The sequence below is a fragment of the Pseudonaja textilis genome, chromosome 1, assembly GCF_049901715.1.
Source record: "Pseudonaja textilis isolate UNSWEBS1 chromosome 1, rPseTex1.2, whole genome shotgun sequence".
NCBI classification, from domain to species: domain Eukaryota; kingdom Metazoa; phylum Chordata; class Lepidosauria; order Squamata; family Elapidae; genus Pseudonaja; species Pseudonaja textilis.
The window spans coordinates 250,668,171-250,680,239 of record NC_141990.1 but is presented as its reverse complement, the minus strand read 5'-3'; the positions used below and the strand labels follow the sequence as shown (position 1 = coordinate 250,680,239).

Genomic DNA, 12,069 nt, shown 5'->3' with positions numbered 1-12,069 from the left:
GTTAAAAATGTTATTATAAGAATTGCCAGGGGAATGCATAAAATTAATGAATCAGAAGAGAAAAAAACTCCCAAAGAACATTGACTCAAGTTCCAGAAGATCACTGTAAAAGGATTTATACATTTCCAGGATATCATATGTCACACATAATCAACATTCCTCAATCTTCCATCTTTTTCAGTGTATGATCTACCTACAACTACTATCAGATTTTATGCCTTATCATTTCTGCACTTACCCTTTGGGCCTTATAGACAGGGCTTGAAGATCTCACTCTGCCAACTAGCCTGGGGCTCCAATGGGGATGGAGGTATATTTTGGGGATGGTTAATAGATTAGACAGACCACACCTGCTCCTCATCCACACTTTGCTCCCTTTCTCTTCATGTTGGTCAATTGAATATTAACTGCATTTATGGTCTTTATTATTTTAATGTTTTATATTATATTTTTATTGAAAGATTGTAAGCCACTTGGTGAGATGGGTGGCCTAGTAGTTAAATAAATAAATAAATAAATAAATAAATACATACATACATACATACATACATACATTTCCTCCTTTTGTTTTACCCTTTTATTTGTATGTCAGTTGTAGCATCTGTAAACTAAATAACCTGTTTCACAGGGTGTAACTTATCCAGCTTGCCATGGAATATGGAGCAAGTGGGCTCCTCCTTTAGAGAGAAGTAGACTAGCCACTACATCTTTCTGTGGTAAGTGACATCTCCATTATTTCGCTTGTTTTGTATTCTCTTTTTTCTAACATATACTGAAATAACCTTTCTGTGGCTCATCATCAATATTCAGTCATAGTGAGTGGAGGAAGTTTTGTTTCCACAGAGGACAGTTTAGAGTAGACTCATTCTGGTTGTGTGAACAAAAGTTAAGAACTTGAAAACTTATTCTTGAATGTTAGACATCTTACTTAGGTGAGGACGTTTGGATTTATCGGTCTGAATTGTGGAAGAATAATGTGTTTTCCCAGTTTGTGAGCATTAATTTACAGATCTGGAAATGACATTAAGTTAAACCATTGTAGCTGTGAGATTAAATTAAAGGATCTAAGTGTAGCATATAGACAACAATATTAACACATTGAAGATGGTGTGGTATGTAGCTTAGATGCAGAAAGATGCAGGTTATATTCTTCCTTTAGTCACAGAAACAACTGAGTGCTTTGAGGCCGTCAGTCTAAGCCCTAAATGGAAAAAAAATATTTATCTATCAATTTGCACTGGGTAACCATGATATTTTATGGTCTGTAAGTTTTAATGAAGACACTTCCATTCAGTAGATGGGATTGAGGTTGATTAACAACAACAATAATAATTAAAATACTACATCAGTTTCCAACTCAACAAATAAAGACGTGGACCCCAAAAGAATTTGTTAAGTATTCATGGCTACTGTTTATTGGGTTACATTTTTTTCTGGATTTATAGGATGGTTATATGAATTAATTATCTGGTAACATTACAATAAGATTGTGAGATTATTTGTAGAGGTTATTTCATCTATTTTCAACTTCTTTTACTCTTGAAAGGAAACTGATTAGGAAAGAATGACCTAAATAATTCATGTGGTTATTTTAACCAGAAGATATTAGTGAACAGTTTTCTTAGAAACTAGAAAAAAAATGTTTTTCAAAGGCACCCAATAGGAGTCACAATGACATCACATAATTCATGGTTTTGCATAATGATATCATGAGATATGAGATGCCACTGCCCACTGAAGATATCCAAGATTCCGATGGAAATTAAATTTCAGACTTGATGCCATTTCAATAGATGTTTATAATTTACTCATGGTTTTTATTATTCTCTAGGATCCTATGCAGGTGCAGTCATTGCAATGCCATTGGCTGGGATTTTAGTCCAATATACAGGATGGTCTTCTGTGTTCTATGTGTATGGTATGATCTTCTCTTCCCATCTTGCTTTTGAAAATAAATGTAGGGAAGTTAAAAATCATAAATATAATCCAACTGTCTTAGAGGAAGGATAAAGCATCCATTCAGGATCTTATCCAACAATGTCACTCTACCCAACAATATTCTGAAATTCAGGGAAACAAGGAAAGGTGATTTTTGGCAACCCCTTACTTATGGGTCCATCATCCTCAATGTTCTTCTGATTTTTTCCTGGAACAAACTGGGGGAGGATAGGCTTGACAGCTGAAAGCAGTTTTGGGATCCCAGATTATGACTCAGAAAATGGCTGTGTTCTAATACTATATATAAATATATTAGAAAAGCTCTGGGAGAATTTAGACTGAAAGAACATTCAAAATGGACAAATTAGATTGCCTAGAAATACAATTCCCCAAACAGTGGAATTATTCAGAATGTCAAATTTGATCTAAATGAGGACAGTGACTCAATCATGTTGCACTTAATTCAGGGCAGCTTGAATTGCCATCCACGAATCTGATCTTCGTTTAGAATAATTTTTATGGAAATGAAGTTAATTATTGTAAAAGGCAGAGAAAATTCTCAGTAACAAACTGTAGGGGAGCACAAAGGACCTTTCTGTAATGTCCTTTTTCTGTTTTCTGTCAAGTGGGTTTTTAAAAATTGTGATAGCAATTGCATTTAGGAAAAAAAATTGGTAGGTGGAACATTTCATCTAGGATTAGGGTTAGGGTTAATTATTACAAATTTGAGATAAATCCAGATGAAGAATGATCCATTTTAGAAGTCATAAGAATGTTTTACAATAATTTGAACATTCCCTCCCAAATGTCTTTCATGCAATATTTCCTAAGTTCTCTTGAGAGTCCAGTAATTTTCCAAGTGTTTTCAGAGATGTTCGGTTTTGCAAAATTTTGACCATTTTAAAATTAATATTGTTTTAAGAGGGGCAATGATATGAAATGTGGATTTGAAGAATGAAACTAGAGATGAAAAAAAAATTCCTCCAAACTAATTCCCTCCATATGTGGATGATATGCCAAGGATCAGATTTATTTTTACCTGCTCTTTGCCTTTTCTCCCATGGTTTGGCCACAGTTCTTATTCTTCTCCATCTTCACTATAAGATTCAAGAGTCAGGACAAAACAGATAAGACCTGAAAGACAGCACTTACCCCGTTGTCCTTTATTTTATGTATTCCCTTTCATTTTGTGCAAGGAATCCATCAAATTGGATAGGGATTTTTATTCAGCTTTTTAAGGTGGTTTTTTTTTTCTTTCAGCTGGGCTTCAGAAGATTTCATGGAATCTTCTGAAAAGGCCTAAAACTATTGAACTTATGTTGGGAAGTGATAGTGAGGAAATGAACATATGACACATTTGCTTAACTTAACAGAAGAAGAGGGTTATTTTATTTATTTATTGTTTAAAAAGCTGTGATCAGGAAGGATTTACATCTCTGCTTTTATAGGGCTACATCAGACTTTGCAACTGTACCCCATACATGATTCTAGCAGAGTAGTAGAATCATTGGGAATAGCATACTTTCTTAGGGTTAGTCCCTTGGGGGGTAAATACTATTTGAAATAGAATTAAAATATATTCATAAACTTAGAGATATAATTTAGAGAGGGTCTGTTTAGATAAAACCAAGGTGACATTTCAAGCAGGTGATTTTTTAAAAAAACAATGTTTGCTTCATGTGTAGGAGGTTCCATTTCAGTTCCATTTCAATTTGTCATCTTATTATATCCAACAGGAAGTTTTGGCATTGTCTGGTATATGTTTTGGCTTTTGGTGTCATATGAGAGCCCTGCAACTCATCCTACAATTACAGATGAGGAGCGCAGATACATAGAAGAAAGTATTGGAGAGAGTGCTAATCTTCTAGGAGCAATGGAAGTAAGGATTTTACCTACTGTGTTTGTTTCTTTACAGACCTCAAGAAAAAGCTGCCAGATAAGTCAGAGACTATTAAAAATGAAGATGGCTTTAACTGAGCTATGTAGCGCTTAATCTTGTTATAGGTTTTTTTTTAATTCAGTTGCTATATTAAATCTCATCTTTTGGATTTTCACTCCAGTCCTCACTCACTTCAGGGTAAAGATCACATAACACCAAGAATAATGTTAAAAGTTAAATAATAACATAGACAAGTTAGGGATTCTGCTACTATATATGTGATTATATATATCAGATCAAATCAAATCAAATCTTTATTATGTCCAAAGACCAAATAAGGCAATAGAAATATTCTATTTCTTCCCCTGATTTTCTTTTGTTTTTCATTGTTTCCATTCACATATTTAATAAATAAATAAAAATAAAAATTATATTAACAATAACATGGCAGATTGTTTGTGCTGTGTACATATATGTGATTGCACTGATGAATGACAAAAATAGGGTCAATAAACTACAAAATCTAGTTTTAAAAAGAATGGGAGGTAATTGGGACATAATTTTTCAAGTTTTTATCATATTACTTGTACTTCATGGTGCTGTAAGCTGTGGTCTCTCCAAATTTACAGTTTCGGTTTGTTTTTTACACATTCAAGTGAGAAAGCACAAATATGGAAGTGTGCAGAATAATAATGCAGAATAATTTGAATTACTTGAATTCTCTAATACAGGGTTGTCAAATTGGATTTCTTCGAGGGCTGGATCAGCATTGTAGTTCTCCATGGGCCAATGGGGGGAGGGATGGTGAGGGGCAGGGGGCGGGACAGATGCCTTCTGCAGCACCCTGCTGGCCAAAATAGGGTGCGGGGGTCCACCCACCCCCCTTGCATCTTGTTTTCACTTTCCATGGCTGCCTGCAGACTCTGCTGCCCCATATTCAGCCCATTTTTGGCCTGTTTTCTGGCTGGTTTTGGCCCATTTTCAGCCCGTTTCTGGCCCATTTTTGAGCAGCAGAGTGCTGCACGAGGGCATGGAGGGGGAAAATGAGGTGCAGAATGGGGGGGTTGCACACAGCCCATTTTAGCTGCCAGAGGCACTGCAGGCCAGTCCTTTGACAGCTCCAGGCTAGCCCCAGTGGCCAGATTTAAGTACCCCATGGGCCAGATCTGGCCTGTGGGCCTTCAGTTTGACATCCCTGCTCTAATATGTCCAAAAAATAACCAGCTGCTGTCTTCATTTACAGAAATTCAAGACTCCATGGAGAAAATTTTTTACTTCTATGCCTGTCTATGCAATCATAGTTGCAAATTTCTGTAGAAGTTGGACTTTTTATCTGCTCCTAATTAGTCAACCTGCTTACTTTGAAGAGGTGTTTGGATTTGAAATAAGTAAGGTAATTTATGTTATTTTAAAAGAAACTTGAACTGGCATAATGTAAAGGTTCTTGGGCCTCAACGTAAAATATATGGATCTTCCTTAATATCACCAGACTTCTTATTCCATCATTTAAAAAAAGATTATTGTAAATAAAAATAAACATGCAAGAAGATAGCTTTCTGTGAAGCAAAGTATTATCCTTCAGCATAATCTGTATTTTCAGCAGAGTTTCTGATTCTCATAGGTGCCGGAGAAAATCTTAGAAAATAAAAAAGTGGGTAACTATAGCGTAGTGCTGTGTGTGTGTGTGTGTGTGTGTGTGTGTGTGTGTGTGTGTATTTTGCTTTCCTCAGAGAGTAGCACAATGAATAGGTATGAACATGCATTATCCAATCACAGTGATTAAAACAGAAATTGAGAACTTTGTAACTTTCTTTTCTTCCTTTTCCTTCTCTCTTTCTTCTCCTTTCTTCTCCCTTCCTCTCTTTTCTTCTTTTTCCTTTCTTGCTCTTTTCCCATCTTCCCATCTTTTTCTTTCCTCTTTCCTCTTTCCCATTCTCCTTTCCTATCCCTTCTTGGATGTTCAAATGGAGAAACATTTTCCTTTTGTTTAGTTTTAGTTTGTTTTTCTAGCCCTCTTCCATAAAAAAGGGAGCCACATGGCCACTCTAGGCCCCGTTTTCTGCCACAATGGCCTCCTGCAGCCCTCTGCTAGTGAAAATGGAGCCCCAAGGGCCACACACAGCCCCTGAGCTCTGTTTTACTGGCAGAGGGCTATAGGAGGCTTTCATGGCCTAAAATAAAGCCCAGGAGGGCCATCCACAGTCCTCTTGAGCTCCATTTTTGATGGCAGAGGCACTGTGGGCTGGTCCTTTGCTGTTTTCAGCATGGCCCCTTGGGCCAGATCTAAGAACGCCATGGGCCGTATCTCACCCGTGGGCCTTGAGTTTGACACCCCTGCATTGATTGATTCCCTGAGTTGTGGTGGTGCAGTGGTTAGAATGCAGTATTGCAGGCTAATTCTGCCAACTGCCAGCAGTTCGATTCTGACCAGTTCAAGGTTGACTCATCCTTCCATCCTTCCATGGTTTGTAAAATGAGGACCCATATTGTTGTGTGCAATTTGCTGACTTTGCTTAGAGAGGGCTGTAAAGCACTATGGATCAGAATAGAAGTCCAAGGACTATTGCTCTCCCCCTGAACTTTAGCTCTTTTAACCCTATCCTTAAATAATCACCTGAGATCTTTTGTCAATTGCATGATGCCAATTGGAAGCTCCTCCTACCTCCATTTTCAATCTTTGCAGAATATTTAATTTCCCTCATCATTTCTCAACTGTCAACTCTCTAAATCCAGGTGCCTAATGCTATTTAGAATGCTGCTATTGTAGTCTTAAAGTCTGCTAAGACACAGAACAGAGGCAGCTCCAATTTCTTTGCATAAATATTTTTCTTCAGTTTCTTGCCTACTATCATGAATCCTTTTTTAGTTCCATCAGCACCAAATTCATCTTTTGGACATACTGGGAATAGCAATGATAGAGGTACATATTAAATATTTTGCTAAATTGATCATCAGGGAGATAAGACCTAAATAATAATTTGCAATCTTATCAACATTGAAATGCCGACTTCAGATATTCTGAAAGGGTTCTAATTTATATTTGGTCTAGGACACTATTATGTGCTGTTTATTTATTGTTAAGAAAATATGTGTAGCTGGGAAAGTTGCTATAAATATTATTTTGTACTGTCACAGATACACCCACTAGAAGAAAAAAGTCTAATTTATATCCATACTGGTGACATTTATTTTATTAGAAGTGATCAAGATAATGTATCTTTAAAAGTTTCTTTAAGTTTATAAAGCCAACCTTCCTCAAACTGGTGCCAGGATCCATACAGACTGGAAATTATGATCTATATAATCCAAGATATTTGAACATTAGCAGTATAGAGTAGGTAGTCTTCAACATACAACCACAACTGAGTCCATTTCTGTTGTTAAGTGAGACAATTGTTAAAAGAGTTTTTGTCCCATTTTACAACCTTTCTTGACACAGTTGATAAGTGAATCATGCAATTGTTAAGTTAGTAACACATTTGTTAAATAAATCTGGCTGCAATTGTCATATGTGTGAAAAACAGTCATAAATCACATTTTTCAGAGCTGTTGTAACTTTGAACAGTCACTAAATGAACTATTGCGAGCTTATTCATCTGCTAATTCCCCCCCTCCCCGCAACAATCAATTTATTCTATTAGACCTCATTTATTAAATTTTATGATTTTAGGTGGGAATGCTGTCTGCACTGCCACATTTAGTGATGACCATTATTGTGCCTATTGGGGGACAAATTGCAGACTTTCTAAGAAGCAAACAAATTCTTTCAACCACAACTGTCAGGAAGATAATGAACTGTGGAGGTAAGTTTACTTGTTATTAAAAAGCCTTGTTAGAATGTCCTACAAGTACTGCACTGTATAAAATATCAAATTTGCCACAGGTTCACATAAGCCAGGGCAGCCCATGGACTGGATGTGTCTCATGCAGGCCATGCCCACCCCAGCTTTGCAAAGGAAAAAAAAACCTCATGATATGTCATGTGACAGCAATGTGATGCAGTGAGCTTGACACCTGTGAAAAAGGCTGATAGGCTGAAATTTACTCTGCTTAGTTTTTGATAGAGTACAAAATTGATTTGCTTCTAACTGTTGTAAAATAGAAGTACTAGCATAACTGAAATAACCAAACACTGAACATAAATTTGGGTAAACTCTGGGAGACAGTGGAGGATGAGTGGGAGGAGAGAAGTGGGCATGCTATGGTCCATGGGCTTGAAAAGAATTGGATATGATCTAGCGATTCAACAAGAAAAGCAGTTTCAAAAATTCTTTAATTCTTTTAATTCAAAAATTAATACTTGGACTATGGTAGTCAGTCACCACTGTTGTTCATTAATATCCTGGAGAAAGAGTTATGGGTTAGAGTTAGATTAAGGTAAACAAAATTCCTTTCCAGTTAAGCTCCACTTGTGGTGAATCCATGGACACAGAATCAAAGAATTAGAAGACATCATAAAGATAATTTAATCCAACCCAACTCAGTGTAGTAGTATTCAGTAAAGTATCTGACAGATGGAGGTTCACCAAGTGAGAGAAGAGAATATATGTAGCTCATGGACTGAATGGTGGGAATCTTTGGGATTCTTTGAGCTTGGCTAATTGCTTGCAGACATTTCATTCATTTATTCAGCTAGATAACATAATCAGTGTGAATAAGGGTGGAGTTTACTGCCTGTTTATATATGATAGCTTACCCTGGCAGTTTTGATGAAGATGTAGGGTTTTTATGATTTCTTGTCTGCTATGAATTTTATTTTCTCTGTTTTAAGTTCATTTTAGTGGTTGTATATATTGTATATATACTTTTCCTGGCAGCAATATAAAAGTAGTTTATCATGGTCTTCTTCCAACACCTTTTGACTTTCCAATCTATTCTACAACTCTGTTATTTACTGAAGTTTCTCCTCTATGTGCTAACCAAATTTACTCTGCTTAGTTTTCCGAAATAAGCTAAGACTGGCTAGGTACTGCTACTTAGCTGTACTAAATGCTCTGAAAGAACAATCAAGATTTCTTTTTGTTATTATTATTTTTTCGCAAGGCTTTGGAATGGAAGCAACCCTTCTCTTGGTAGTTGGATATTCTCATAGTAGAGGTGTGGCCATTTCCTTCCTTGTTCTTGCTGTGGGGTTCAGTGGATTTGCTATATCCGGTAAGTTATTTTTTTTATCAGTGTAATATAATATACAAAATAAAGTGAAAAATATATACAGAGCCCAACTTGTGGAATTCTTCCAACCCTTTTACTAGCAATCACCATAGATTACCCTGTATATATATATAGAAAATATTATAGAAAACAACCCTGTATTTTCCTCTGCATGAGGAAAACATGTAACCGGATAAGATAACGTTGTAACTGGATATGGTATGCATCATGTGTCTCTTACTGCTTATGTCTGCCAGAAAGCATGTGCTGGGCTGTACATACTTCATTCTGGTGCATGTGGCTGACTAGAAGGAATAAAGTGGGCATTGAATAAAGCAGTCACCAAATTCTCAAGCCACAATCCCTCTATTGTCCCTGGACTATCTTTCAGACAAAATTTTCTTTGGCCAATTTCTTCCATCATATCAATCTTTGGCCAATTTCTTCCATCATATGAAACAATTAGTTCAACTGCAGAAAGTAATTGTGCTCACACACACACACATACACACACACACACACACACATACACACACACACACACACAAAGAAAGGACAAATTAGGGAAAACTTATGGAATACTCTGGATATTAACCATGGAAGTAATCTGTATTTTTTATTTCATTTCTTTATGAATAACACATTGTATTGTGTATATTTCTGTTTTACCCTCATATTGCATTCTGTATCAGGAAGCATAGGGTGAGCTGTGTATACCCCGCTCTGGATGTAATAAAGGAATGGCTTTATAATTGATCTTATGGAGGAAAGGCATTTCTAGCCACGATCTTACTATGTCTCTCATTCACATGTATCTGAGATGCTTTCTGCATTGCCTGCCAGATCCATCGCTATCTTTCTTTTTACAGCTTCTCCTACTATGCCAGCTTTGGTCCTGTTCTTTCCATTTTTGCAGCATTATCTTACTGATAAAGAGACAGATCCTGAGCTCATGCTTATAATTTATTTCCAACATTTCACTGAGTTGGAAAGAATATAAGAATATGGATCTAAATGAATGTAATATTACCTCAAGGTTTACTATGAATAATGTTCTAACCATGTTAAGTAAAACAAATATTTAGCAATGTATTATTTTTCTATCACTCTGTTGACAAGAATGATTTTATATTACAGGATTCAATGTCAATCATTTAGATATTGCTCCAAGGTATGCCAGTATCTTGATGGGGATTTCAAATGGAGTTGGAACATTGTCTGGGATGGTATGCCCTATAATTGTTGGAGCAATGACAAAAAACAAAGTAAGTTTTGCTACATTACAGTTTCAAAAATTAGTTTTGGTTATTATTAGCCTTGAAAAAAATAGTATTCATGTGCAATATGATCAAATTCATTATCACATGTCACAAGTATAAATGATGTAAGTTCATATGTTATATTCCACAATAAAAGCAAATTCTTACTAGCTTTTTCACCTTATGATATTAATTAAAGTCCATCCTGTGAATAAGATGAGAAATAAGGATAACATTGCTTGGGTATTCTGTTTTAAAATATAGCTACAATTTTATCCTTATTTTCTCTTAAGATTTTTCAAGATTTTCAAGCTAGTTGTTGCTGTTACCCCATACTTTTTAAAGTGCATTTTCTTCTTCCTTTGTACAATAATTAAGTACAGTTCCATACTTCCTATAAAAACCATTATAAGCCAAAAGAATCCCTCACAGCTATTTTGATAGTGCAACCTGAACTTCCTATGCTATTCTGATGGCCCCATCTTTTTTGTCCTAGACACGTGAAGAATGGCAGTATGTCTTTCTTATTGCTGCCTTGGTCCATTATGGTGGAGTCATATTCTATGGGATATTTGCTTCAGGAGAAAAGCAACCATGGGCAGACCCTGAACAGACAAGTGAAGAAAAATGTGGCTTCATTCACGAAGATGAACTTGATGAAGAAACAGGGGACATTACTCAGAATTATGTAAATTATGGTACCACTAAATCTTATGGTGCTACGACCCAGATTAATGGTGGCTGGCCAGATGGCTGGGAGAAGAGAGAAGAATTTGTACAAGAAGAAGCACAAGACTCATATAGTTACAAGGAAGGAGAGGATTATTCATAACAGGCCTATGTTGGGTATATTTTGTAGTGTTTGTGATTTATTCATTGTGATTGTTTACGCACGCGTGCACCACACCCACGGACACAAATGTGACATAAACATGTAAGCACATATCAGACAAGAAGGTCTTACTATAAAAAATCAAGAAATACTACCATTCAAGTGCAATCTGTATGAGTTTGTGACATTTCATCACTTCCATTTGGGTGTCTCCATTCTATAGAGTTTTAAGGGTTATCTGGTCAAAACTACACAGGAAACTAAGTCTTTGCAGTATAAAATGAGTGGAAGACTCAAAACTAAGGAAAAGCACAACTACCATCCAAGTTGGGACATCAAATGTTCAGTTTAGAAAGCCAAAACTTCTTGATCATTTAAAAATGCACTTACATATTGTATTGAAAGAGAATAAAACATTGATTGTGTGGAGGTTTACTTGGTACAATGTAAGAAATGTATGGTTGGTCAAAATCAAGGATTTCTTATCGAGTAAGACTTCTATTTTAGCCCCAGTTCAAGTCCTTTAAAGAGAGTTAAATTGGGACTTTACAGAGCAGTCTAGAAATAAAATGTTTATTTATTATGATTATATACTATCAGGCTGTTTTATTTCTTATAGTTATTGTTTGTATAAATTACTGGCCATAAGTCTTATGTTCACCCAGATAAATCCAAAGAAAAATATACTGCAGACACATAGCCCTAAAACAAACAAGTATTTCTTTGAAAGCCTTTTAAAGTAAATGCAAGAAAGGGAAAAGAAAATAATTATTTGTTTAATTCTGGATAGTTTTTCATATTTTCAGAAGGTTGTGCCACAATTCTATAAATAAAGTCATAGTTTATTGAAGATGTTGTATAATTATAGAAAATAGTGCTATTTTAAAGATTTCTGAATTTTAAAATAAAATGTATTTGTCTTGCAAATCAATAGAACTATAATGGACCACAGAGTAGGAGCAGCCATTTCCATAGTGAGCCCAAAGTGGCAAGCCACGGGGGCTGGGTTG

At 35.8% G+C, this 12,069-nt stretch overlaps 1 protein-coding gene across 1 annotated transcript in view; it reads left to right on the top strand.

The window, feature by feature from the left end:
• The window catches only part of SLC17A6 (solute carrier family 17 member 6), a 61,353-nt gene extending 49,679 nt beyond the window's left edge, over window positions 1-11,674 (top strand). Inside the window, exons 5-12 of the mRNA XM_026704516.2 lie at window positions 629-716; window positions 1,832-1,918; window positions 3,675-3,817; window positions 5,061-5,210; window positions 7,488-7,620; window positions 8,861-8,971; window positions 10,106-10,233; window positions 10,724-11,674. Of these exons, the coding sequence (XP_026560301.1) occupies window positions 629-716; window positions 1,832-1,918; window positions 3,675-3,817; window positions 5,061-5,210; window positions 7,488-7,620; window positions 8,861-8,971; window positions 10,106-10,233; window positions 10,724-11,059 (1,176 nt within the window). The 3' untranslated portion in view covers window positions 11,060-11,674. The remainder of the gene's footprint in view (window positions 1-628; window positions 717-1,831; window positions 1,919-3,674; window positions 3,818-5,060; window positions 5,211-7,487; window positions 7,621-8,860; window positions 8,972-10,105; window positions 10,234-10,723) is intronic.
• Window positions 11,675-12,069: the final 395 nt, after the last annotated feature.